General features: G+C 40.1%; 1 protein-coding gene across 1 annotated transcript; it reads right to left on the bottom strand.

The window, feature by feature from the left end:
* Positions 1–229: 229 nt before the first annotated feature.
* LOC308245438 (C-type lectin domain family 4 member A-like) lies at positions 230–23,678 on the bottom strand. Its single transcript, XM_080662728.1, has 6 exons — positions 23,530–23,678; positions 21,538–21,654; positions 19,902–20,003; positions 3,583–3,734; positions 1,898–2,013; positions 230–446 (listed from the first exon to the last, which is right to left on the bottom strand). The coding sequence occupies exons 1-6, from the start codon at positions 23,609–23,611 to the stop codon at positions 302–304; spliced, it is 714 nt and encodes a 237-aa protein (XP_080518854.1). The 5' UTR covers positions 23,612–23,678; the 3' UTR covers positions 230–301.
* Positions 23,679–27,320: the final 3,642 nt, after the last annotated feature.

Genomic DNA, 27,320 nt, shown 5'->3' with positions numbered 1-27,320 from the left:
TCTTGCAGGCCTGGTGCCTCCCAACTGCCCTCCCCTGCTGGCCATCTTGTGGTGGCCATCTTGTGTCCACATGGGGGCAGCCATCTTTGACCACATGGGGCAGCCACCTTGTGTGTTGGAGTGATGGTCAATTTGCATATTATTCTTTTATTAGATAGGATAAGTTGAATAGGTGACAGCCTACCAGAAAATTCTCTGGAGATCACTTACACAAGCTTACACATTAATTCTAAAAAGCAAAGTATTTAACTCTTTATTGGTGGCTACTAATTCAAACCCATGTTCATGGAGAATTTCCCACTCATAAATAGATCTTCATCATCTTGCAAATTGACCTGTGATGTTGCTCACAAGTAACATCATTCCAGCCCCACGATCTTCGTGAAGGTTTATTCAGTATAACACAATGCTCCAAAGGATTATTGGGTTCGCCTGGATGCCAGAATCTGAAAGGAGAAAAATGTGAATGTGTCTTCAAATAGTGAGAAGGGTTAAAGACAGTGAGGGAGGAGGCTGGGGTTAAACTGTGCAGAAGTCAAAGCAGATGTGCCCAATCATTTCCTTTCCACTTATTAGGCAGTTCTTTTTTCTCCATCTGTGTCTTTGGCATTTCCCTTGAAAACTGTGCCTACACACCATCTAGTATGGTGTCATCTTATTGCATTAAACATCTTCCCAGCAGATATCCCAGAAGCCCTTCTATTTGTCCATGGCCTGTTCTAGGGGACTGTCAGCCATAGGCTTCCTTAAATTATGACATATTACCCTGGTCCCAAGTCTTAATGTAGTTTGTTCCTTTTTTTTTTTTTTTTTAATAGACTGTTTTGGACTCTAAAGAAATAGTTAAAATCTATGAATCTGCTCTGATGCCTGTTATCTTGGACATGTTGTTTAATTTCCTTTATTTACAAATCTAAAAAAATAAAGAATAGAGTAAGATCCCTATATATTTCATGCAGTTGATATAAGGATCAAAAATAGTAATGTACTGCCCTGGCCAGTTTGGCTCAGTGCAGGGCCAGGCGTGTGCAGGAGGCAACCAATACATATCTCTCACATCAATGTTTCTCTCTCACTGTCTCTCTCCCACCTTTCCACTCTCTGTAAAAATTAATGGAAAATATCCTCAGGTGAGTATTAACAAAAATATAAAAATAAATTTTAAAAAATAGTAATGTACTAAAGTACTTAAGAGTTTTAAAAGATTTACACAAACATGGGATATTGTAAAACTATCAGAATTTCATTCATTTGCTTTATGAGAGATAATAAATATTAACAATTGGTTATGATTTTAATTAACATGACTATGTGTTTATTTAGAGATGCAAATGTGTGGTCAAAAACACAGATTTTGACCCAACTGTTGTGGCTCAGCGGTTGAGCATCGACCCATGAACCAGGGTAACAGTTTGATTCCCAGTCAGGGCACATGCCTGGGTTGTGGGCTCGGTTGCCATTGGGGATGTGCCGGAGGCAGCCAACCGATGAGTCTCTCTCATCATTGATGTTTCTGTCCTTCTCTCCTTCTCCCTTCCTCTCTCAGAAATCAATGGAAACATATTTAAGCAGGGAAGTGGGATTTTAAAATAAAACATACAAACCTTGGCGTCAAATACACCTAGGTTTAAGGACAACTGTCACCACTGCCAGATAACATATGCTGAGTTATCTAAACTCTCTAAACTCAGTTCTTCAGCTCTACAATGAAAAAATAATCATCTGTGCTCCATAGGGTTCTTGTGATGATTCATGAAATAATAAATAAAATTATTTAACTTAGTGCCAAGAGTTACAAGAAGCCTGAGCTATTTTATTTTAAAAACCGATACTTTGGACACTCTAAAATGCCTGATGATCCAGGACTCAGGATTCCTTTATCAAATTCTATACTCACGTGGCACTTGCATTGTATGGTGTCTGATCAACCCATTGCCAGGCTCCGTTCCCCTCTGGGTCTGACAGCCCCACATAATAAGCTCTGTTTTCATCCAGGTTCTCAATGATAAAATCCTGAGAAAAGGAAAAAAAAGGAGTTCTGGCCTTAGAGCACTCAGGTTGAACTGAGTTCTTTATCGCCTTAGGGAGAGAGAAGAAAAGGAGAGGATCCAGGAAGAGCCAGGAGGCCCTGCCCAGGAAGCTACGCTTCTCTGGCTGTGCAGTACAGGATCATGAACATCCCTTGTGAGCCTGATGTTTGTCTTCATCTATTCAGGCTGCTACAACAGAAGACCACAGACAGAGTAGCTTATAAATAACAGACACATATTTCTCACAGATCTGGAGGCTGGAATTCCAGATCAGGGTTGGAGCATGACTGGGCAAATCCTTCTGCCTGGGGCATAGCTGGCTCCTTCTGGCTGTTTCCTCACATGATGGAAGGTGAGGTAGCTGTTAGGGGTCTCATTTGATAAGAACACTAACCTGATTTATGAGGGCTCCACCCTAATGACCTAAGCACTTCCCTAAACCCCCATTTCCTAATACCATCACCTTTGGGAGTTAGAATTTCAACATGTAAATTTGGAGAGGACACACACATTCAGAACATAACAATGTTCAATACATATGGAAGTGATTTCTATCCATAATCATAATGAATTCTCATCTTAGACTCACTCCCACTCTTTTATTCACTAAGAGAGGCTATTCTTCATACTTATGCATGAGTAAACTTTTTGCATATTAAATCCTTTTATTTTTGAAACCTTGGAGATTCTTTTACATATTTTATTCCACTATTTTACTTAATACCACTTCTCTGTTAGTTAATAATTTATAGCCCAGCTGATGTGGCTTAGTGGTTGAGCATCGACCTATGAACCAGGAGGTCAAGGTTCAATTCCCAGTTGGGGCACATGCCCAATTTTTAGGCTCAATCCCCAGTGTGGAACATACAGGAGGCAGCCAATCAGTGATTCTCTCTCTTCATTGATATTTCTATCTCTCTTTCCCTCCCTCTGAAATCAATAAAAAAATATATACACTGAGTGGCCAGATTATTATGATCTCTGAACGCATAATAATCTGGCCACTCAGTGTATTTGTATCTCAAATGGGTACAAAAGTATTCTAGACTTTTGCTGGAGATCAACCACCTATTTGCCCTGAGCTTTCTATTAGCCAGTGCAAAGGGGAAAACTGATCAGGTGCATGATTTATAGTATCTTTGATATCAAATAAATGAGGTACTCAAGAGAAGTACACTGAGCAGCCAGATTATTATGCGTTCAGAGATCATAATAATCTGGCCACTCAGTGTATATTAAAAATAAATAAATAATTTATAAAACATTTTCATGTTAAAATAATAAACTGATATTTCAGGCTGAAATACTTTCATCTCTCCACTCAGCTCCCACATATTACATTTTAAATGTCTTCATTTATTTTGGGGGAGTTTAGTTTTATTGAAGCAGAAAGAAGGTGTGAAATGTAAAGGCTTAAGTAGCCTTTTCTATTTCATTGAAAACCTTTTGCCCCAGAACCAATATGCTAACACAATGAAAGCATCCTCCTTAGCCAAGATAGGTGTACAAACCCCAGGCAAGATTGCTTACTTCATTATCTGTTAGAACATACCTGCTCTGCCTTGGTTTTGGTCACCAGCAGGTGAGACCTCATTGCTGAGCAGTTGTTTTCACTCTTCGTCCAATTTTTTACGTCAGTAGAAATAAAGTAGCAGCTCAAATTAAATGACTTCCAATTCTTTGGGCAGCAGCTCCAATCTTTCTCTGTATTGACAAAAGACCATGTAGGTGCAATATAAGTGTGTAATACAATTGAGGATCAAGGGGAACCAAGTCAGACTTGGAAAGTCAAATACCATATGATTTCACTTATATGTGAAATCTAAAGAACAAAATAATAAAAAAATAGAAACATACTCATAGATACAAAGAACAGACTGGTAGTTACCAGAAGGGAAGGGAATTGGGGGGCCTAGTGAAAAAGATGAATGGATTAAGTATTATAAATGGGAAGTTATAAAATTATCCTGTGGATATGAAGTACGGCATAAGGAATATGATCAATTATCCTATCTAATAAAAGGGTAATATGCAAATTAACCATCACTCCATCACAAAGATGGCGGCGCCCATAGCCACAAGATGGTGGCACCCAGTCCTCTCAGCCCCGCCGGAGTCCCCCAGTCCCAGGGGGGTGGCCAGGCAGAATGCTTGCTTCATCACCGTGGCAACAAGGCAAGCGTTCCACCCCAGCCGCGGAGGGCCTCTGGGCAGTGGGCACGGAGCAGCCAGGCCCTGCAGAGAGCTACTGGCACACAGATTCGTGTACAGGGCTACTAGTATTGTAATAACTATGTATGGTGCTTAGTGGGTACTTAAAATATTGGGGGAATCACTTTATAAAGTATATGATTGACTAACCACTTCGCTGTACACCTGAAACTAATACAAAGTGATATTGAATGTAAACTGTAATTGAAAAATAAAATTCTTTTAAAATTAAATAAATAAAAATAAATAAATATAGACTCATAAAAACAGAGAGTACAATAGTTGCTGCCAGAGGCTGGGGGTGGGAGATGGGGAGATGTTGGTCAAAGGGTACAAACTTTCAGCTCTAAGATGAATAAGTAATTTGAAAGACAGAATAGCAGAAATTACCCAATTGAATACAAAGACAAAATAAACTCGGGGAAAACAACATAAATAAATAGACTTCCAGTTTTCAGTCGAGCATGTAGGAGGCTTTGTTGGAGGAGGGCATCAGGAAGATATGACTGCCAGTTGACCTGTGAGCTGGAACCAGTCAATCAGAGGCTCCTTACCCCTGCCCTGTCTTTGGAATGTGCATTCCACTTGCCCCTTACTTGCTAGACTAGAAGCTGCTCTAAGGACATAGCCTTGAGGTAATAATGTGGTATTGAGACCCTTCTGGATGGTATACTGAACCCCGTTAAAGGCGCTATACAAACTTAACATTTTGGTGAGGGAGGGAGTGATTTACTCGTATTGGTGCCACTCAAGATAAGCCCAATAGGTAAGTTCCCTTGCTCATTAAAAGTACCATATATCGCCCTAGCCGGTTTTGCTCAGTGGCGAGAGTGTTGGCCTGCAGATTGAAGGGTCCTGGTTTTGATTCCAGGGTTGTGCCAGAGGCAACCAATCCATATGTCTCTCTCACATCGATGTTTCTCTCTTTCTGTCTCTCCCCCTCCCTTCCACACTCTCCCTAAAAAAAAAAAAAAAAAGTACCACCTATCATTTGGAGTGCTCTGTCTTTTTCTTAGAACTTTCCTTGCCCTCCATGTAGGGGGGACAGTTTACAAACTAACAATTGGCAAGCCAGTCAGAAGACTGAAGAAATGGGCCTTAGGAAAGAGACTTCCATGGGGAGAATTCCAAGTCTGACACTGACCCCTATGTGGTGACAGTCAGCCCATATATCAGATGCAAATGGACAGCCACATAAGTATGAGGACACTCTGAAAATACCAGCTGGTTTGTTGTGCTTGTTTGAGGGGAAAGAAGGGAAACAAATGGCTGATGCCGTGGGCTGGCCTCTACTGTGGGCAGTTAGGCTGGCAACCAATATCCAGCAAGAATCTGAAGCTTGAGCTAGAAAGTTAGAAGAAAAGCTAAAGTTAGCCCGACCAGTGTGGGTCAGTGGTTGAGCATTCACCTATGAACCAGGAGGTCGCAGTTTGATTCCCAGTCAGGGCACATGCCAAGGTTGTGGGCTCAATCCCCATTGTGGGGTGTGCAGGAGACAGTTAATCAATGCTTCTCTCTCATCATTGATGTTTCTATCTCTCACTCCCTCTCCCTTCCTCTCTAAAAATCAATTATATATATATATATACATTTTTTTTTTTTTAAGAAAAGCTAAAGTTAGAGAAAGTCATACAAGTGTCCACTACTCTGTTACCTTCGGAGCTAGCAGACACAGTGGGGGAGCAGAATAATAAATTGGAGAACTTAGCATGCTATTTTGCAAAGCCAGGAGTGTGTAAACTGTCACAGATTAAGGTCTGAACACTGATTAAGATGCTAAGAAGTAGAAACCCTGGGAAACTGAGGAGAATAAAAAGGAGGATGTCAGGGTGATTGACAGTGAAACAGAGTGACATGCTGTCCAATCCTTAAAATTTTAAATAGCAATTAGACTTCTGATAATAGAGAAATACACCCCAAAATTCCTAGGAGAAATCTTGCATTCTTTTTTTAATTTTTTATTGTTTAAAGTATTACATATAGTATTACACATGTCTCCTTTTTCCCACATTGACCTCTCCCCAGCCACCCCCAACCCCCAGCACATGCCCTCATCCCCCTAGGGTCTATGTCTAATTGTCCCTGGAAGTTGTAAATCTTATCACATCTTTTAAATGTAAACACCCCAGGAAGTAACTAAAATACTGCCCACAGAGACTAAAGGAAAAAAGGGGTGGGGAAGCATTTTAAAACACAGACTGCTAGGGAGGAGTTCCCTTGCCCAAAATATAGACTACAACTTTCAAAAGATTACTCAAGAGCTTTGCAGATATCACATTTCTTATAAATTGAAGGTCTATGGAAATCCTGCATTCCGGAAATCTGTCAGCACAATTTTTCCAACAGCTTTTGTCACTTGGTATCTCTGTGTCACCTTTTGGTAATTCTCACAGTATTTCAAAAGTTTTCATTATTATTATACTAGAAGCCTGATGCACAAAGATTTGAGCCAGAATGGGCCTTCTTTTCCCTGGCTGCCAGCACCACTTTTGTTCTGGCTGGAACCGCCTTTCCGCCTTCCTACGCTGCTCAGAGGCCCAGAGTGCCCCTGGCCGCTCAGCACCCGCATATGCAAATTAACTCCCCATCTTTGTTGGGTTAATTTGCATACTCACTCCTGATTGGCTGGTGGGCATCACGAAGGTATGGTCAATTAGCATGTTACTCTTTTATTATAAAGAGTAACAAGCCCCTGGGGACCCACACTCTTACGGGTGGAATCTGGACTGTCAGGCGGAAACTCAGGGAAACTCAGGGAGCCGCGGAAGGCAGAGGTCTGGAGGCGCGCACGCAAGGGCAGGGCTGATGGGAAGTCAAGACTGTCTGCTCCGCCCTGAGACTCTGCCCCATCCAAGCTGAGCACAGAGGCTTTTGCAATTCTGCAAGTCTGATCCTATAAGGCTGTCTCCAGCACTGAACTTCTCCCAGCGTAGACACAGCTGATCCTGTGAACTGTGCTCATATAAGAGGGCAAACAATTGATAAATGATGTGTGTGTTCTGACTGCTCCACATTTCCCCATTTTCTTTCCTCTTCTCAGGCCTCCCTACACCCTGAAATACAATACAATATTGTAATAAGGCTAATTAATAATCTTGGCCTCTACCAGTAACTGTTCAAGGGAAAGAGTCACACATCTCTCACTTTAAATGGAAAGCTAGAAACAATTAGGCTTAGTAAGGAAGGCATGTCAAAAGCCAATACAGGCTGAAAGTGAGGCCTCTTACCCCAAACAGTTAGTCAAGTTGTGATGCAAAGGAAAAGTTCTTGTTGAAAATTAAAAGTGCTATTTCAGTGAATACATGAATGATAAGAAACTAGACAGCCGAAAGGAGGATCCAAGATGGCGGTGTAGGTAAACACCTAAACTGCTGCCTCGCACAACAATTTCAAAACTACAACTAAAAGACAAAACGTCTATCACCCAGAACCACGGGAAAGCTGGCTGAGTGGAAGTTCTACAACTAGAAGGAAAGAGCAAACAGCATTGAGAGGTGCACAAGCACTGAAAAGCTGAGGCATGGAGGTGCACAAATCGGGCTGGTGACAGGCGACAGGGAGCGCTACTTTTTTCAACCCAAAGGGACACAAGCTCCCGATTACTCCAAACTCCAGTTTCTGGGGAGACACGGGGGACCCAAACTCCTACGGGGAGAAGTTGGACTGTCTGCCATCGGGTCGGAAAGTGAGGGGGGCTTGCTTGGAGGGCTGTGCGCAGGAATAATTCTTTACTGTGCTGGGGCGTGGGACGCAGGGACACGGTAGGAGACACAGAGCCGGCTAACTGGCAGCCATTGCTGTTTGGCACACCCTAGCCTAGTCACGCCCTGAGACCCTGCCTGCACAATCTACAAACCCACCCAAGCTCCAAGCAGCGGATTTAGCATATGAATGACCTGCCCTATGGCAGCTTAACCTAGCAAACTTGCAGCCCGGGTCAGACAGCTCCAAAACCTCCAAACCCCAAGCAAAGAGGAGAAAACTGTAGTTCTTGCTGTAGCTCCTGCTGGGTAGCCTCAGACAGTAGCTGACTTGCACCCCATTAGAGATCCAGAAGCCAGTGTACCTAGTGGTCAGTGTGAGACACCAGATTTCAACTCCTCACATCCATAAGTGACACTTTCAAGAGGCAGACTCAGTGAGCACCAAAGCCCCACTGAAACAAGTCCTGCACCATAAGTGTGTCTCCAGCGCAGCAGTTCTTCCATTATAGACACAGCGGGTCCTCACAGCCAACTGGCCTGGAGGTCAATTCCTCCCAGTGTACCAATAGCAGTCAAGGCTTAACTACACCAAGACTTTGCACTCAGCCCACAAAGGGGTGTACCAAAGGTGTCCACCACAGGTGATTGGGGAGGCTGAGCTACTGGCCCCTATAGGTCACCTACCACACAAAGCCACTCCATCAACACAAGGAAGCAGCAAAATGCTGAGACAAAGAAACATGTCACAAATGAAAAGAAATGGAGGAAAGCAAACTACTGGACGACATAGAGTTCATAACCACATTTATAAGGTTACTCAAGAATCTTCTAAAAACCGCTGAGGAACTTAGTGAGACCTTTAAGGATCTTAATGAGAATGCCAAGAAAATGGAAAAGGACCAGTCAGAAATTAAGCATACACTGTCTGAAATAAAGAATATACAGAAACTCAACTGTAGATCAACGTACCCCAAGAATCAAACCAAAGATATGAAATATGAGGAAACAAAAAACATCCAACCAGAAAAACAAAAAGAAAGAAGAATCCAAAAATATGAAGATAGTGTAAGGAGCCTCTGGGACAACTTTAAGCATACCAACAACCGAATTTTTGGGTTGCCAGAAGAGAGAGAGCAAAATATTGAAAACCTATTAGAAGAAATAATGACAGAAAACTTTCCCTACCTGGTGAAAGAAATAGACTTACAAGTTCAAGAAGCACACAGAACTCCATACAAGGGAAATCCAAAGAGGACCACACCAAGACACATCATAATTAAAATGCCAAGGGCAAAAGACAAAGAGAGAATCTTGAAAGCAGCAAGAGAAAAACGATTAGCTACCTACAAGAGAGCACCCATACGACTGTCAGCTGATTTCTCGGCAGAAACTATGCAGGCAAGAAGGGAGTGGCAAGAAATATTCAAAGTGATGAACAGCAAGAACCTACAACCAAGATTACTCTACCCAGCAAAGCTATCATTCAGAGTTGAAGGTCAGATAAAGAGCTTCACAGACAAGAAAAAAGCTAAAGGAGTTCATCACCACCAAACCAGGATTACATGAAATGCTGAAGGGTATTCTTTAAGAAGAGGAAGAAGAAAAAGGTAAAGATAAAAGTTATGAACAACAAAATGACATCAAATACATACCTACCAACAAGTGAATCTAAAAATCAAGTGAATAAAAAATCTGAAGAACAGAATGGACTGGTGAATATAATAGAATCAGGGACATAGAAAGGGAGTGGACTGACAATTCTCAGGGGGAAGGGGGTGTGAGGGGTGCGGGAAGAGATTCAACAAAAATCTTACACTTATGGATGCAGACAGTGGCAGAGGGGTAAGGGCATGGGGTGGGGTGGGGAATCAGGTGGAGGGGAGCTATGGGGGAATAAAAAGAGGAACACCTGTAATAATCTGAACAATAAAGATTTATTTAAAAAAAAAAGAAACTAGACAGCCTATTACTGATTTGGAGAAAGTTTTAGTGATCTAGATAGAAAATCAAACAAACCACAACATGCCCTTAAGCCAGCGATTTTCAACTTTTTTCATCTCATGGCACACATAAACTAATCCTGTGGCACACCAAAAAATATATTTTTTGCCAATATGACAAAAAATAGTATGATTTTGCCCTAACCGGTTTGGCTCAGTGGATAGAGCGTCGGCCTGCGGACTGAAGGGTCCCAGGTTCGATTCCAGTCAAGGGCATGTACCTGGGTTGCGGGCACATCCCCAGTAGGAGGTGTGCAGGAGGCAGCTGATCGATGTCTCTCTCTCATCGATGTTTCTAACTTTCTATCCCTCTCTCTTCCTCTCTGTAAAAAATCAATAAAAATATATTAAAAAAAAAAAAAAATAGTATGATTTTGATTCCTTCACAGCAGATGGCTATTGTTGTGTTGGGTATTGTCATTTTTGGCAATCTAAGGGAAAAGAGGTCAGGTATTGCATGTTTTAAAAATTCATGCTGCACACTGGTTGAAAATTGCTGCCATAGGCCAAAGCCTAATCCACAGCAAGGTTCTAACTCTGTTAAATTCTATGAAGACTATGAGAAATGCGGAAGCTTTAAAAAAAAAGTGTAAGCCCAGCCAGTGTGGCTCAGTAGATTGAGCATTTGCCCATGTACCAGGAGGTCACTGGTTTGATTCTCGGTTGGGGCACATGCCTAGATTGCAGGCCTGATCCCCAGTGGGCTGTGTGCAGGAGACAGGTGATCAATGTTTCTCTCTCATCAATATTTCTCTCCTTCTCTCTCTCTCTCTCTTTCTCCCTCTCCCTTTCTCTCTCTCTAAAATATCAACTTAAGGGGAGAAACCAAGATAGCGCCATAGGTAGGCACCTAAACTGCTGCCTCACACAACAATTTCAAAACTACAACTAAAAGACAGAACGGACACCATCCAGAACCACAGGGAAACTGGCTGAGTGGAAATTCTACAACTAGAAGGAAAGAGAAAAGCTCACAGAGAATCAGAGGAGCAGCAAAGGGCTGAGGTATGGAGACATGCGCGCAGAGAGGAAGGGCGGCTGAGTGCCTGGCTGACTTTCTCTGGCGGGAGGGGGAAGGAAGCCCCCAACGGCACTGAGCCCCAGTTCTGACTGCACTGAACCCCAGTTCTGGGGAAACCCCGTGGACCCAGGCTCATACAGGGGGAGTTTGGACTATCAGGTAGAGAGAAAGGCACATGGAGAGTCGAGACTCAGGGGAGCAGCAGCGAGCAGAGGTCTGGAGGCGAGTGCACGCGCACAAGTGCTTGCAGAGAAGACTGAATGCGGAGGTTGCTGCAGGCTTTCCCTAGCGGAAGGGAGTCGGAAGCTCCTGACTGCACTGAACCCCAGTTCCTATTGCACTTAAACCCAGTTCCGGGTGAGCCCCTGGGGACCCATGCTCTTATGGGGGGAATCTAGACTGTCAGGCAGAAACTCAGGGAAACTCAGGGAGCCATGGAAGGCAGAAGTCTGGAGGCGCGCACGCAAGGGCAGGGCTGATGGGAAGCCAAGACTGTCTGCTCCGCCCTGAGACTCCGTCGCATCCAAGATGAGCACAGAGGCTTTTGCAATTCTGCAAGTCTAATCCTATAAGGCTGTCTCCAGTGCCGAACTTCTCCAAGCGTAGACACAGCTGATCCTCACAGCCAACTGGCCTGGAGGTCAATTCCTCCCAGTGATACCAACAACAATCAAGACTTAACTACAACAAGGCTGTACACACAGTCCACAAAGGGGTGCACCAAGAGTGTCCACCTCAGGTTAACTGGAGAGGCTGACCCACTGGGCCATATAGGACACCTAGCACACAAAGCTACCCTACCAACTCAGGGAAGCAGCGAAAATGTGGAGTCAAAGAAACAAATCACAAACAAAAGAAATGGAGGAAAACAAACGACTGGATATAGAATTCAAAACCACGGTTATAAGGCTTTTCAAGAATATCCTAGAAAAGGCCGATAAATTTAATGAGACCCTCGAATATATGAAAAAAATTAAACATACACTGACTGAAATAAAAAATATTATACAGAGACCCAACAGCAGACTAGAGGAACGCAAGAATCAAGTCAAAGATTTGAAATACAAAGAAGCAAAAACCACTCAATCGGAAAAGCAAAAAGAAAAAAGAATCCAAAAAGTTGAAGATAGTGTAAGGAGCCTCTGGGACAACTTCAAGCGTACCAACATCCGAATTATGGGGGTGCCAGAAGAAGAGAGAGAGCAAAATATTGAAAACCTGTTAGAAGAAATGATGACAGAAAACTTTCCCTACCTGGTGAAAGAAATAGACTCACAAGTCCAGGAAATGCAGAGAACCCCAAACAAAAGGAATCCAAAGAGGACCACACCAAGACACATCATAATTAAAATGCCAAGAGCAAAAGACAAAGAGAGAATATTAAAAGCAGCAAGAGAAAAACAGCTAATTACCCTCAAAGGAGCACCCATACTATTGTCAGCTGATTTCTCGGCAGAAACTATGCAGGCCAGACGGGAGTGGCAAGAAATATTCAAAGTGATGAATAGCAAGAAACTACAATCAAGATTACTCTACCCAGCAAAGTTATCATTCAGAATGGAAGGTCAGATAAAGAGCTTCATAGATAAGAAAAAGCTAAAGGAGTTCATCACCACCAAACAAGTATTATATGAAATGCTGAAAGGTATTCTTTAAGAAGAGGAAGAAGAAAAAAATAAAGATAAAAATTATGAACAACAAATCCATACCTACCAACAAGTGAATCTAAAAATCAAGTGAATTAAAAATCTGATGAACAGAATAAACTGGTGAATATAATAGAATCAGGGGCATAGAAAGGGAGTGGACTGATAATTCTCAGGGGGAAAGGGGTATGGGGGGTGCAGGAAGAGACTGGACAAAAATCATACACCTATGGATGAGGGCAGTGGGGGGGAAGTAAGGGCAGAGGGTGTGGTGGGAACCGGGTGGAGGGGAGCTATGGGGGAAAAAAGGAGAAACAATTGTAATAATCTGAAAAATAAAGATTTATTAAATTTAAAATATATATATCAACTTAAAAAAGCATATTTAAAAAGTTTAAAGCTAGCAGAGGTCGGTACATAAAATTTAAGAAAAGAAGCCGTCTCCATAACATAAAAATGCAAGGTGAAGCACCAAGTGCTGATATAGATGCTTCAGCCAATGATCCAGGAGATACAGTTAAGATGATTAATGAAGGTGGCTACACTAAACAACAGATTTTTCAATGGTGAAACAGCCTTGTAGCAGAAGAAGATGCCATCTAGGTCTTGTATAGCTAGAGAGAAGTCAATGTCTGGGTTCAAAGCATCAAAGAATAGATTGACTCTCTTGTAAGGGGCTAATATAGCTGGTGACTTTAAGTTAAGCCAATGCTCATTCACCATTCTGAAAATTCTAGGGCCTTTAAGAATTGTGCTGCATATACTCTGCCTGTGCCCTATAAATAAAACAACAGTGCCTGGATAATAGTACATCTGCTTACGATGTGGTCTACTGATTATTTTAAACCCACTGTTGGGACCTACTGCTCAGGAAAAAAAAGATTTCCTTGAAAATATTACTGTTCAAAAAGAAGGATCTCTTATGCTTTGAGACAGCAGCATGGAGGGACCTGGAGAGTATTATGCTAAGTGAGATAAGCCAGTCAGAGAAAGACAAGTATCACATAATCTCACTCATATGTGGAATCTAAGGAACAAAATAAACTAATGAACAAAATAGATCAAGAGACATAGAAGCATGAAACAGATTGTCAGAGGGAAGGCGGGGGTGGGTGGGTGGGTGGGTGGGTGGGAAGAGATTAACCCAAAAGTTTTGCATATAACTATAAATATATATATATGCAAATATTCATAACCCATAGACCCAGACAATAATGTGGTGAAAGCCTGGGGTGGGCGGCAGGGGTGGGTAGAAGAGGTCAATGAGGGGGAAGGGGAAGGGATATGTGTAATACTTTCAACAATAAAGATTAAAAATGTAAAAAATGTAATAATAATAAGCAATGGATTCGAGCAAAGTAATTGAAAACTTTCTGGAAAGGATTCACCATTCTATATGCTACTAAGAACATTCATGAATCATGAGAAGAGATCAAACTATCAACACTTCCAGGAGTTTTGAAGAAGTTGATTCCAACCCACATTGATGACTTTGAGGGGTTCAAGACTTCCATGGAGGAAGTAGCTATGGATGTGGTGAAAATAGCAAGAGAACTAAAATTAGAAGTAGAACATGAAGATGTGACTCAATTGTTGCAATCTTGTGACAAACCTTTAATAGATGAGTTGCTTCTCATGGATGAGCAGAAAAAGCAGTTTCTTAAGATGGAATCTACTCCTGTAAAGATATTGTGAAGATTGTTTTCATTGTTTGAAATGAAAACAAAGGATTTAGAATATTATGTGAATTTAGTTGATAAAGCTATGGCAGGGTTTGAGAGAATTGACTCCAGTATAGAAAGAAGTTCTACTGTGAGTAAAATGTTATCAAATATATGCTACATAGAAATTATTTGTCAAAGAAAGAGTTGATAGATGTGGCAAACCTCATTCTTGTCTTTTTTTTTTTTTAATATATATTTTATTGATATTTCACAGAGAGGAAGAGAGAGGGATAGAGAGCTAGAAACATTGATGAGAGAGAAACATCGATCAGCTGCCTCCTGCACACCTCCCACTGGGGATGTGCCCGCAACCAAGGTACATGCCCTTGACCGGAATCGAACCCGGGACCTTTCAGTCCGCAGGCTGACGCTCCATCCACTGAGCCAAACCGGTTTCGGCTTGTCTTTTTTTTTTTTTTTTTTTTTTTTTTTTTTTAAATATATTTTATTGATACTTTACAAAGAGGAAGGGAGAGGGATAGAGAGCTAGAAACATTGATGAGAGAGAAACATCGATCAGCTGCCTCCTGCACACCTCCCACTGGGGATGTGCCTGCAACCAAGGTACATGCCCTTGACCGGAATTGAACCCGGGACCCTCCAGTCCGCAGGCCGACGCTCTATCCACTGAGCCAAACCGGTTTCGGCTGTCTTTTTTTTTTTTTTAATTCTCACCCTATTATATTCTTCCATTGATTTTTAGAGAGAGTGGAAGAGAGAGGGAAAGACAGAGAGAAATATCGATGTCAGAAAAACACATCGATCGGTTGCCTCCTGCACCCTGACCAGGGCCCGGGCCAGGGAGGAGCCTGCAACCGAGGTACCTGCCCTTGACTGGGTCCCGGGGATGTTCCTGCCCCACCCCCAGCCGCTTAGCGCCTGTGAGCGTAGGCCTGGAGTGGCCGGGGGCGTCCCAGGACCCCAGCTGCTCCGGCCCTACGCGCGGGCCTAGAGGCTCAGAGTGGCCTGGTTCCCGAGGATGCCCATCCCCAGAAGCCAGGCTGCTTGGTGCCGGCATATGCAAATTAACCCACCATCTTTGTTGGGTTAATTTGCATATTCACTCCTGATTGGCTGGTGGGCATCACAAAGTGACAGTCAATTTGCATCTTTCTCTTTTATTAGTGTAGATGGAATGTTGGTAGAAATATGAACATTAAAGATGCTTCTGGTGAGGTCTCAGATGAAATTAAAAAACATGTTAATTGGAAACTGGAGGAAAGGCTATTCTTATTTATTTTTTTAAATCCTCACCTGAGGATATATTTTTATTGATTTAGAAAGAGAGGAAGAAAGGGAGAGAGAAAGAGAGAGAAGGAGAGAAAAAGAGAGAGAGGGGGGGAGAGAGAAACATTGACCAGTTGCCTCCTGTACAGAGGACCAAGCCACAACCTAGGTATGTGCCCTGACTGAGAATCAAACTCACAACCTTTCGGTGTATGGGAGGATGCTCCAAACAACTGAGCCACCTGTTCAGGGTGGAAAGGCTATTCTTGTTCAAGAATGGCAACGAGCCCAGCAGGCGTGGCTCAGTGGTTGAGTATCAACCTATGAACCAGGAGGTCACAGTTAAATTCCCGATCAGGGCACATGTCAGCTCAATCCCTAGTGTAGGGCATGCAGGAGGCAGCAGATCAATGATTCTCTCTCATCATTGATGTTTCCATATCTCTCTCCCTCTCCCTTTCTCTCTGAAATCAATAAAAATATATTTTTAAAAAAGAATTTGCTGAATTGTGTTCTAATGTTTTTTTGGGAAGCAAAATTTGTGAGTGAAAAGCTTGCATATTTAGCAGAGGAGATTTCTAAACAAATGTTAAAGCTACAACCCGGTTTATCCTTACTGCTTGTAGTAAAATGCAAGGTGAAAGAGATACATTGGAAAAAGTATTATGCAAAAAAGAACAAGAACTTGAAGATCTGGAAAATGCTTACCCTATCTATATTGTAAAAGATGAGAAAGCATGTTCTGGAGAGAACACCAAGGATATAGCTAGACATTTACTTTATAAAGAAATTCCCTGAGAGATCAACCAAAGGACTTGTATGCATGCATATAAGCATAATCAATGGACACAAACACCAGGGGTTGAGGGAATGAGTGGGAAGAGGGGGGGAATGGGGGGAGAAGGACACATATGTAATACTTTAATCAATAAAGAAAAAAATGTAAAAAAAATAGAACAACAAAAAAGATATTGCCAATGGATTTAATCAGCCATTTCAGCTGAAGTAAGGAATTGAAATAAGATTATACCAGCAAAAATATTGCCAGCTGGCGAGGATGTGGAGAAAAAGGAACCCTCATGCATTGCTGGTGGGAATTCAGACAGGTGCAGCCACTGTGGAAAACAGTATGGAGTTTCCCCAAAAATTTAAAAATGGAACTCCCATTTGACCCAGTAATCCCATTTCTAGGAATATATCCCAAGAAATCAGAAACATCAATCAGAAAGGATATATGTACCCCTGTGTTCATAGCAGCACAATTTATAATAGCTAAGGTTTGGAAACAGCCTAAGTGCCTATCATCAGATGAGTGTATTATAAACTTGTGGTACATCTACACAATGGAATACTACACTGCTGTAAAAAAGAAAGAACTCTTACCATTTGCAACAGCATGGATGGGTCTGGAGAGCATTATGCTAAGCGAAATAAGCCAGTTGGAGAAAAATAAATATCACATGATCTCACTCAATATAATGAACAACATAAACCGGTGAACAAAAATAGATCCAGAGACATAGAAGCATCAAACAGACCAACCAACCTCAGAGAGAAGGTGGGAGGGGGAGGGGTTAAGAGATCAACAAAAGGACTTATATGCATGCATTTAAGCATAACCTATGGACACAGACTGTAGAGGGGTGAGGGCATGTGCTTGGAGGTGGGAATGGCAAGGGAAAGGTCAATGGAGGAAAAAGAAGACAAATGTAATACTTTAAACAATAAAGGGTTTTTTTAAAAAAAAATACGCTAAAACCAGAAAAAATATCTATATTGCCAGCTGGGACTAATGGGGACTGAGAAAATAGGACAGAATAAATAAAGCTGTTGGAATTCTGTTATTCTACAGCATGAGACAACAGAGCTACTGACTTTAATTAAATGTGTTATGTTTCAAGAAAAGGGAAGAATGACCCAAGGATGATTCAGAGATCATCAGGATTGCTACTCCAACCACAGGCCAAGGGAGCAAGGCAATTTCCTCCTTGGTTTTGGAAAATGGGGCAACCTTCTCGGTTTCAGTGGGCCAGCATACAACTGCCCAGTGCCTCAGGGGCAAGGCACCCCCACAGATCCACAGGACAGAGCCACCATGTAGGACCATGCAGGTGACATTGTCATTCAAGTTGGCCCAAGCATCAAGCCAAAGAAGATTATTCTCACACCTTAAGATACAATGATATTTGTCTTTCTCTGTCTGACTTATTTCACTTAGCATAACAATCTCTAGGTCCATCCATGCTGTTGAAAATGGTAAGATTTCATTATTTTTTATGGCCCACTATACAATTCTATTCTATACATGAACCACAACTTTTTATCCACTTGTCTATTGATGGGCATATGGATTGCTTTTACATCTTGGCTATTGTAAATAATGCTGTAATGAACATAGTGGTGCATATATGATATCACTTACATGTGTGGACTCTAAACAAAACATGACAAATGCCAGAGGAGAAGGGGCTTGGGGTGGGGTGAGGCGGCGGGGGGGGGGGGGAGGGGGGTCAGGCAGTGAAATAGGTAAAGAGATTAAGGAATACAAATGGGAAGTTACAAAATAGTCCTGTGGATGTAAAGTATAGCATAGGAAATATAGTCAACAATATTGTAATAACTATGTATGGTGCCAGGTGGGTACTTGAAATATCAGGGGAACATTTTGTAAAGTATATGATTGTCTAATCACTATGCTGTACACATAAAACTAATACAAAATAATGTTTAATGTAAACTGTAATAAAAAATAAAATTTTAAAAAGATACAATGGCCTTTTGCTTGCTAGGTTTTGAACTTGTTTGAAACACATTTTTCCTCTCTTCTTTCTGATTTCTCCGTTTTGGAAAGGGAATGTCTATTCTATGTATAGAATAGACATTCCCATTCCCACTGAATTTTGGAAGCACATAACTCATCTGGTTTTATAGGTTCACAATTGCAGATGAATTTTGTCTCCGGATGAATCATACTTTGAGTCTCACCTATACCTGGTTTAGATAACACTATGAAACTTTAGACTTTGAATTGATACAGGATGGGTTAAAATGTTGGAGCCTGTTGGGACAGAGTGAATGTATTTCTTATGCAAGAAGGATATGAATTTGGGGTAGAATGTTATGGACTAAATTATATTCCACCAAAATTCATATGTTGAAGCCCTAATCTCCAATGTAGTTGGAACTTTAAGAAGATAATTAAGATTAAATAAGGTCAAATGGTGACATCCTAATCCAATAGAACTAGTGTTTTTATAAGAGACACCAGAGGTGTGTGTGTGTGTGTATTCATTTCTCTGTCTCTGTCTGTCTCTCTCTATCTCTTTCTCTCTATGAAGTTCTATCTCTACATGCACAGAGAAGGTGGCCATCTGTAAACCAGAGAGAGAGGCCTCAACAGAAACCAACACTGCTAGTGACCTGAGACTCCCAGGCTCTAGAACTGCAAAAAAATAAATGTCTGTTGTTTAAACCACCCAGTTTGTAATACAGGTTTTTCCCACTATTCAAAAAGTAAAGTGTTTTTATGAAACCTTTTGTAAGCTAAAATGGTATAAACTGAAGAAGCAATTATCATTAATTTATGTAGAAAAATTTTCCAGTATTCCCAGACACCGCCCCCCCCCCCCCCCAAAAAAATAACCTCTCGTAGGTTCTTCTAATACCTTAGGATACATCTTGCTTCAAAACTAGGTGGTGTGTAAAGGCTAGAAAAGTTTTGAGGTGCATTCTAGAAAAAGTATACGTTGCTTTGAAGGGGCTGTTGGTAGAAATATGGGGCCAGGTGGGTACTTGAAATATCGGGGGGGAATCACTCTGTAAAGTACATGATTGTCTTACCACTATGTTGTACACCTGAAACTAAGACAGAATAATATTGAATGTAAACTGTACTTGAAAATTTAAAAATAAAACATTTAGGACTATTTTCTTATCTGGCCAGTGTAGCTCAGTGGTTGAGTGTAGACCCATGAACTAGAGGTCATGGTTCAATTCCCAGTCAAGGCACATGCCTGGTGTTGCAGGCTTGATCCCCAGTATGGGGCATGCAGGAGGCAGCCAATGTATAATTCTCTATCATCATTGATGTTTTTATCTCCCTCTCCCTTCCTCTCTGAAATCAATAAAAACATTTTTAAAGACTATTTTCTTGCACAAATATATTAAAGATATTCATATATGAATTTTATATCCTATATATTTATATACCTAAAGCTTGAAATGATCATGAGACTCAACCTCTTGGAGTTATATACTTGTGAATCTTTTCAGAAATATTGATTGGGGATATTTATACAGTAAAGTCAACAGCTAAATTATAGACACATTAATATTTACCTTTCATGGTCAAATTTTCTTTCATACATTCCAATTCTGTGTGAGTAACTTCTTTTATAGCCTTTTTTTCTTTAAGAAGCTGAGAATACTTTTGAAAAAAAACTGAAACAGAGAATGAAATCATTCATTTTCCTGATAGTGTTATGAATTTGCTTATTATTGTTACTTTCTTGAATTCTTTAAAGAAACAAAATCTACCAATGCCCAGTTACTTGAGTAGGAAGATCCTGACTATGGGAAAGATTTCCTATCACCCATATTCAATCTATGCTAATAAAAGCTTAAGTGGTCCTTGCACCCTCGCACGACGCCCTCACATCATCACAAGATGGCCACCACAAGATGGCCACTCTCACGTTGCCACAAGATGGCTGCCACAAGATGGCTGCTACCCTTGCAATGGTTATCAGTAATATCCCAGGGTTCCTTCTTAGTTTTCTTTCTCTTTGACCTCCTGCAATACTTGACCCCAGTTCTCTCCCCACTTTCAGCCAGGACCAATGAGCCCAGTCCAGACTGCCAAATCACAAAATCATGAGCTAAATAAATAGCTGTTGTTTTCATCCACTAAGTTTTAGATTGGTTTATTAAGCAGCCAAAGATAATTGATACAATAATCTTCAGGTTAGAGGAAGATGTAAACAGATGGAAGAACATTCCATGTTCATGAAAGAGAGACTAAAAAAACAATAATCTTCAGGGGAAAAATTCACCCTCTTTAGGATTGTACACAACACTCTTCATGATCTGAGCCCCACTTCTTTCTCCAACCTACAACTTCATTTCTCACAGTTCACTTAGCACCATATGTTCCAATCATTTATTCTTAGGTTTACTCATATTTTCCCATGTTCTCTCACATCTCTATGCCACCTCCTTCAGGAAGTCTATCTCAACCTCCATTGCTTTTATCTGTACAACACTACCATGCAATGTTGTAACCACTGGTTCATGTGACCAGTTACTATCACTTTCTGAACTTCAGTGACTATGGCTTGGACTTTGGCACACTGTCTGACATAAAGCAGATGGCCATCATTGCTTATTGAATGACCAAATAAATGAATAAAATATCTACCCAGATATATACTGATTTTTATTCCTCTTATCAATTTGATAAATTCTTAAAGCCTAAGATATGCAGAAATCTACCTATTTGCCAAGTTGCCTTTTAGATCTCATGTCTTGGGCAGGACAGAAATAATTAAGGTAAAAATTCAATGGGAAACTCTTCCTGGATATTTCTTCCCATATCCTTGTTCACCTGCTCATCTCAAAATATGTATGGTGCACTCAAAAAGTCCTGGCCTTAGAAACACTAAGGATCTAAATTTGTCCTCATACAACTGTCTAGTGTGAAGATGATGCCCTATTTCACTCTACAACACAAACACATGGACACACATATACTCTTAAATTTCTATCGAGTCTATAGAGTGGATTCCATTATTTTTATAGAAAAGTAACTCAATTCAAATTAAAAAGCAGCATTCATAATGGATTCCCACTAATTATACCATCCCTCAGAGAACACATTTTACCAGATTTCTGGATAAACCCCTTGTTAAATACAAAAATCTAATGGAGACCCTCTGTGTAAGGCAGACACTCATTATAGTTTCATTTGGATACTTACTGATAAAAGCGATAAAAAATGAGATTGTCAATAATAGCAGAAGTATCAGCAATGAGGGTAAGAGTGCCTTGGGAAAACCAGGGTTACTTTTGTGAAGGCTGGTCTTCTCTTTGGGAGCTAAAGAAGAAATTAAATTAGTTTTATCAGTAGTAAATTTTCATCATTACTTACTCTTTCTCCTTCTCTTCTTCTTCTCCCTTTTCTTGGATGGCATACTATTACTAACAATATGACATTGGAAATAATATAAAAATGGAAAGGAAATATGTTCATGCATAAACTTTGGAAAATACATTAAAAGCACAAATCCCTACTACTGAGGACAACTAATGTTAATGTTTTGGTATATATTCTTCCAGCAATTTTTAGAGTGTTCATATATACATGCACATCTTCCCAGATGATTGGCACACCATATATACTAGTTTCTGACCTATTATTTTCTTATATGCTATTTAATAAACATTTTTATTCCATATTTTCTTCTACTACACTCTCTATTGTGGTTGTATAGTATTTCATTATATGTGGTTGTATAGTATTTCATTATATATTTAAGTAATCTTCCAGACTATTTCCATTTTTATTGAATTTTTTGAGGTTACATTGGTTAATAAAATTATATAGGTTTCAAGCATACAATTCTATAATACATCATCTCTGTATTGTATTGTGTGTTCACCACCCACAGTCTAGTCTCTTTTCATCACCATTTATCACCTCTTTACCCTCTTCTACCTGCCTCCACCCCACCATACTATTTTTATATCTATGAGGTTTATTTGTTTTGTTTTGTTTTTGCTTAATCTCATCACTTATTTCACCCAGGGCCTTAAGCCCCCTCCCCTCTGACAACTGCCAGTCTGTTCTCTGTATCTATGAATCGGTTTCATTTTGTTTCCAATTTTAACTACTTTAAATAATGCCATAGCAGATACATCTTTATAATCATCCCTTATCACATTCATAGGATAAGGTCAGTCCTTTTTAGTTACTATTTCATGGTTAAAAATTATTTTCCCCAAGTAATTATATATTGCCAAGTATATTGTGATCTTATTTTTAGAAAAAAAATACATATATACATTTATGTGTGTGTATATGTGTGTGTGTGTGTGTGTGTGTCTGGGAGAATATACACTAAAAATGTAAATTATAGTTATTACTAGGTGGTAAGAACAAAATTAAAATTTTTATGTACCTCTAGTTTTTTTCTACAATGAACATTTTAACATATAATAAAGAAGTTTCATACATTTTAAGAGTTAAAACAGTTTTCTGAGTATTCTCCATCTATCCACAGAAGAGTTTTAGAATACATAAGCAATCATAACTGCCCTCTCACAGCTTCTTAGACTCCACATGCGTTTTTCTTATCTTTTGCTCTATATCTGAGATATCATAGGTGCTACTCAAGTTACATTTTATCTACTCCAAAACTTAGTTGAATCCATCTCGGAGATTCAGAATGCAATGGATTTTCTCATTACAGAGCAATTTCCCTTGAGATATAAGGGACTTTCTTTATACATCTTTCTAGTCTTTTATCTGCAATGATCTTTTGTTCCACTTTAGTCCAGTAATAACAAGGTTTTGTTAATACCCCTACAGCACTCTTCACCCAAACTCCTCTCCTCTAACTGGTCAAGAAGCAAAGTTCATCATTCTATCAGGGCTATGGATAATTTAGTGGGCTTTGTCATTCCTGACTGCAGTCTTACTGAGCCTTACAGGAGGACAACTTTCTCCTATAATTACCACTCTCCTTAGCTCAGGACTATAGTGGACTTCTCACATCTCGGTTTTGTTATAGTACAAATGTGCAGTCCTTAATACTTATCTTCAGGCAACATAATCTTCTGAGAATTCTATATTTCCAAACTGGTCAATCAGAAAACCAGAAAATATATTATCACCTATACTTTGTTTATAGTATTCTCTCTTTATTCTTCATCTCATCATTAATTCTGACCACCAGAAAATGTTTCTTACCTGCAGGAGACTCTGACTTGGTGCCTAAGGATGTAGATTCATTTTTGAACCTCACTTCAGCATAAGTGATCTCTGAAGTCATATTGAGAAGAGACAGTCAGCTCTCTTCAAAAAATCCTCGGTATCTCTTCCTTAAAACATCTTAAAATGAAAATCAAACATGATGGTAACTTGTCATACTTCCGATCATGCAACTAAATGAGAACAGAGACTACAGCTATGCAAATTTCCCTGAGAGGAATCTCATGAGAACTTAAAACCTCAAGACAGAGGCTCATTCTCCAGGACCAGCACAGTGGAAATTATAGTCTTTAAACATACGCTAGCAAAAGTAATAAAAGTAGGATCTCAAAAAGTAGAAGAAAGAAATAGGAAGGACAAGAAAAGAAGAACTAAACAATTAGAGAAATCTTTCATGAGAACCGTGAAATCTGAACTCACCAGCAAGAATAAAATTCAAGTATTTGTGTGCATCTACATGCAAACATAATTATTTATAGACCAACGAATCTTGGCATATACTCACCTAGGCTGCGTTTTTCCTTTTGTGGCTTATTAGGCAACTTTTGGGGACTACATTCTAAGAGGATCATTGACAAAAATTTTTGTCAACTTCCCACTTTCAACAGTCAGCATCTTCTAATGTATTGGGGAAGTGAAACTGTAGCTGGTATGCCTTCTGAATCTTCTCCTCAGTGCTGTCTGCTTTTCCCTGTTCTTAACTAACTCCATCATGAATCTCCATTTATTCTGCCACAGTCACATCTAGCAACTTTTGAAAGCAGCTCTCTCTTTTGGGTGTTAAGGAGTAGGCCACCCTTCTCTAGTCCATCCTTCTCTATCACTTTAATACCCACAACAGCACAGCAAAAGACTATACAGGTATATATAACTATTTTTAACAGTTAGGATAATTAAATGAAATCACAATTTAGAAGATAAACTTAGTGCTAAATATGACTTTTTCCAAAGGCCAAGAGAAAAACTTTCCAGATATTAAATCCTCTGTATGAAATCTTTCCACAGGCCATCTCCCAGCTCACACCTAATTCAGCTTCCCCCAAATAATCCTCCTTCAAATCCCTCCCACTTAACTCATCCCTCCCCTATAACTAACACACACACACACACACACACCTGTCTATTTATTTCTATATCTAAATATATTGAATATATGAGTTCACACTAGTACCTCTAATTTTAATCCAACACCAAAGAGTTCATTCCAGTTTTCTCCCTTTCTACAACTCCCTTCTGTGACAGTAAGAAATCTGCTTTTATTATCTTGAACTTCTTCCTTATTTGATCAATCCTCTAGATAAAACCAATCTTCTATTCTTGTTGCCACTTCCTCCCTAAGAAGCCCTTCTCTCCCTGAATAATGTCAAGGGCAGCAAAATTTCTCACAGAAAGAAATAAACACTTGAGAACAATAATACAATCTATCCCAATCCCTTTGTCTTTGTCATTTGGGTTGCCACAACAGGCTGGCTTAAACAACAAACATTTATTTTACACATTTCTATTGATTGGGAAGTCCAAGATCAAGGTGCCAAAAGATGCAGTATCTGGTGAGTCTCTTCCCCGCTTCCCAGATCAGAGATTGCCATCTTCTCACTGCAAAGTTATCATTCAGAATTGAAGGTCAGATAAAGAGCTTCACAGACAAGAAAAAACTAAAGTAGTTCATCACCATCAAACCAGTATTATATGAAATGCTGAAGGGTATTCTCTAAGAAGAGGAAGAAAAAGGTAAAGATAAAAATTATGAATAACAAAGTGACAACAAATACATATCTATCAACAAGTAAATCTAAAAATCAAGTGAATAAAAAATCTGAAGAACAGAATAAACTGGTGAATATAATAGAATCAGGGGCATAGAAAGGGAGTGGATTGACAATTCTTGGGGGGAAGGGGGTGTGAGGGGTGCGGGAAGAGATTGGACAAAAATCTTACACCTATAGATGAGGGCAATGGGGGGAGTAAGGGCATGGGGTGGGGTGGGAACCGGGTGGAGGAGAGCTATGGGGAGTGGGGGGGGAGAGGAACAACTGTAATAATCTGAACAATAAAGATTTATTCAAAAAAAATTAAAAAAACAACAATAACAACAATCTGATTTTTAAATGGGTAGAGGACATGACCCTAAGGAGTACATACAGATGGTCAACAGACACATGAAAAGATGCTCAACATCCTTTCACCTTTTTCACCCATCCTCCAACCTATTCTTATTATATTCTTGATTTAACTTACCCATCTTGCCAATGTAGATGGGTCATAAAGAATGGAAGGAAATTATCATTAATTTAGTCAGGTGGTGACTCCAATTTTAGCTGATATTCCAAACGTGAGGTCTAGAGCAAATCAAAGTAATCCTTGGTCCTTAGTATATAGTATTAACATGGTAGATATCTTTTCTTCCATTTCACAAATAATCAAGAAAAATCAGAATCAATTTGCTTTTTCTCCTATCAGAAAAAATAGCATACCTTTACCATTTTGCTTCAGACCTACATAACTCTACCATTTATGCTCCAGAGAACTTAAACATCTCACCATTTCGCAGGATATCATGCTGGATCATTCCATAGATGATATCATACAGACACCGTGAGGAGAGCAGGACAATCTGGTACCTGAGATGCCTTACTAAGAGTGGTCAAGGTGCTGGTTCTTTAAGTGGTCCCCAACTAGCAGCATCAGCATCACCTGGGAAGTTGTTAGAAATGCAAATTCTTGGGCCCCACCCTAGACCAACTGAATCAGAAATTATGGGGGTGGAGCTCAGAAAGCTGCGCATAACAAGCCCTCCAGGTGGTTCTGATGGATAGGTAGGGCATTTAAATATCCACTCCCGAAGGAAAGTGATAGCACTTGTGCAACAACACATTTAGAAAATTGCCTTAAAGCACTTTTCTAAGTTTTTGCCTGAACAAAAACTAAAGATGATTATTAAAGTGATACATCCTTTCAAGATACCTTGAAAAGAGTGTTATTTCTGGGAGTTGATGGATATGCTCCTCTGTACTATACTTAGAGCCGGGTTATGTTATATTAATAAAAGTGATACTTGCAGGATACATTGAGTGGAGTGTTTGTTCACACCTTTAGAGACGTGTTTATTTTTTAAAATAATAAAAATAAATAAATATTTCCTCCAAAATAACAAGTTATCATGTGTCTCTTTGGGTTTTAAAGGCAACATATTTCACATTTGGGTGTTCAAACACATTAGTTACTAAAAAACTGAAAACATTCCAGGACTTAATGACGTAAAGAAAGTGCTGTCCAGGTGATCCAGGCTGCACGGTAGAGTCTGCAGGTAGACTGAATAAACCTGTGGAGCTTGACCCCTCTTTGGCAAATCTACGCTGCTTGGAGTCAAAGGCAAAGCCTCGTGGTACAGTCCAAAGGAGGCCTCTACAGTTTTTCAGAGCAAGCCATGCCCTTTCAGCAAGCAACCATTCTGTTCTTGAAAAATGCTCTTAGCTTGCTATTGGATCCTCACAGATTCAGAAAACATGAACATGGGACAAGAGGTGAAAATGCAACCTGAGTTAACAATCATGAGCTGAGTCATCTCATCTGAGTGGGAGAGTCAATCATGGCTAACAAATTGGATTCAAATGCACATAAAGGGGATAAAACAAGGCCTCAGACAAGCACTAAGCAAGGAGTTGAAACTGAGACCTCTGCCTAATTCAGAATTCTTGTAAAACTGTGAATTCAGTGAGAGTGAAACTAGAAAGAGACCACCCATCAGTATTACCTCTCCCTGGGTTCGA

This window comes from Plecotus auritus (assembly GCF_963455305.1).
Source record: "Plecotus auritus genome assembly, chromosome: 3".
NCBI lineage: Eukaryota > Metazoa > Chordata > Mammalia > Chiroptera > Vespertilionidae > Plecotus > Plecotus auritus.
The sequence above is the reverse complement of the archived record's forward strand: the minus strand, read 5'-3'. Positions and strand labels throughout refer to the sequence as shown.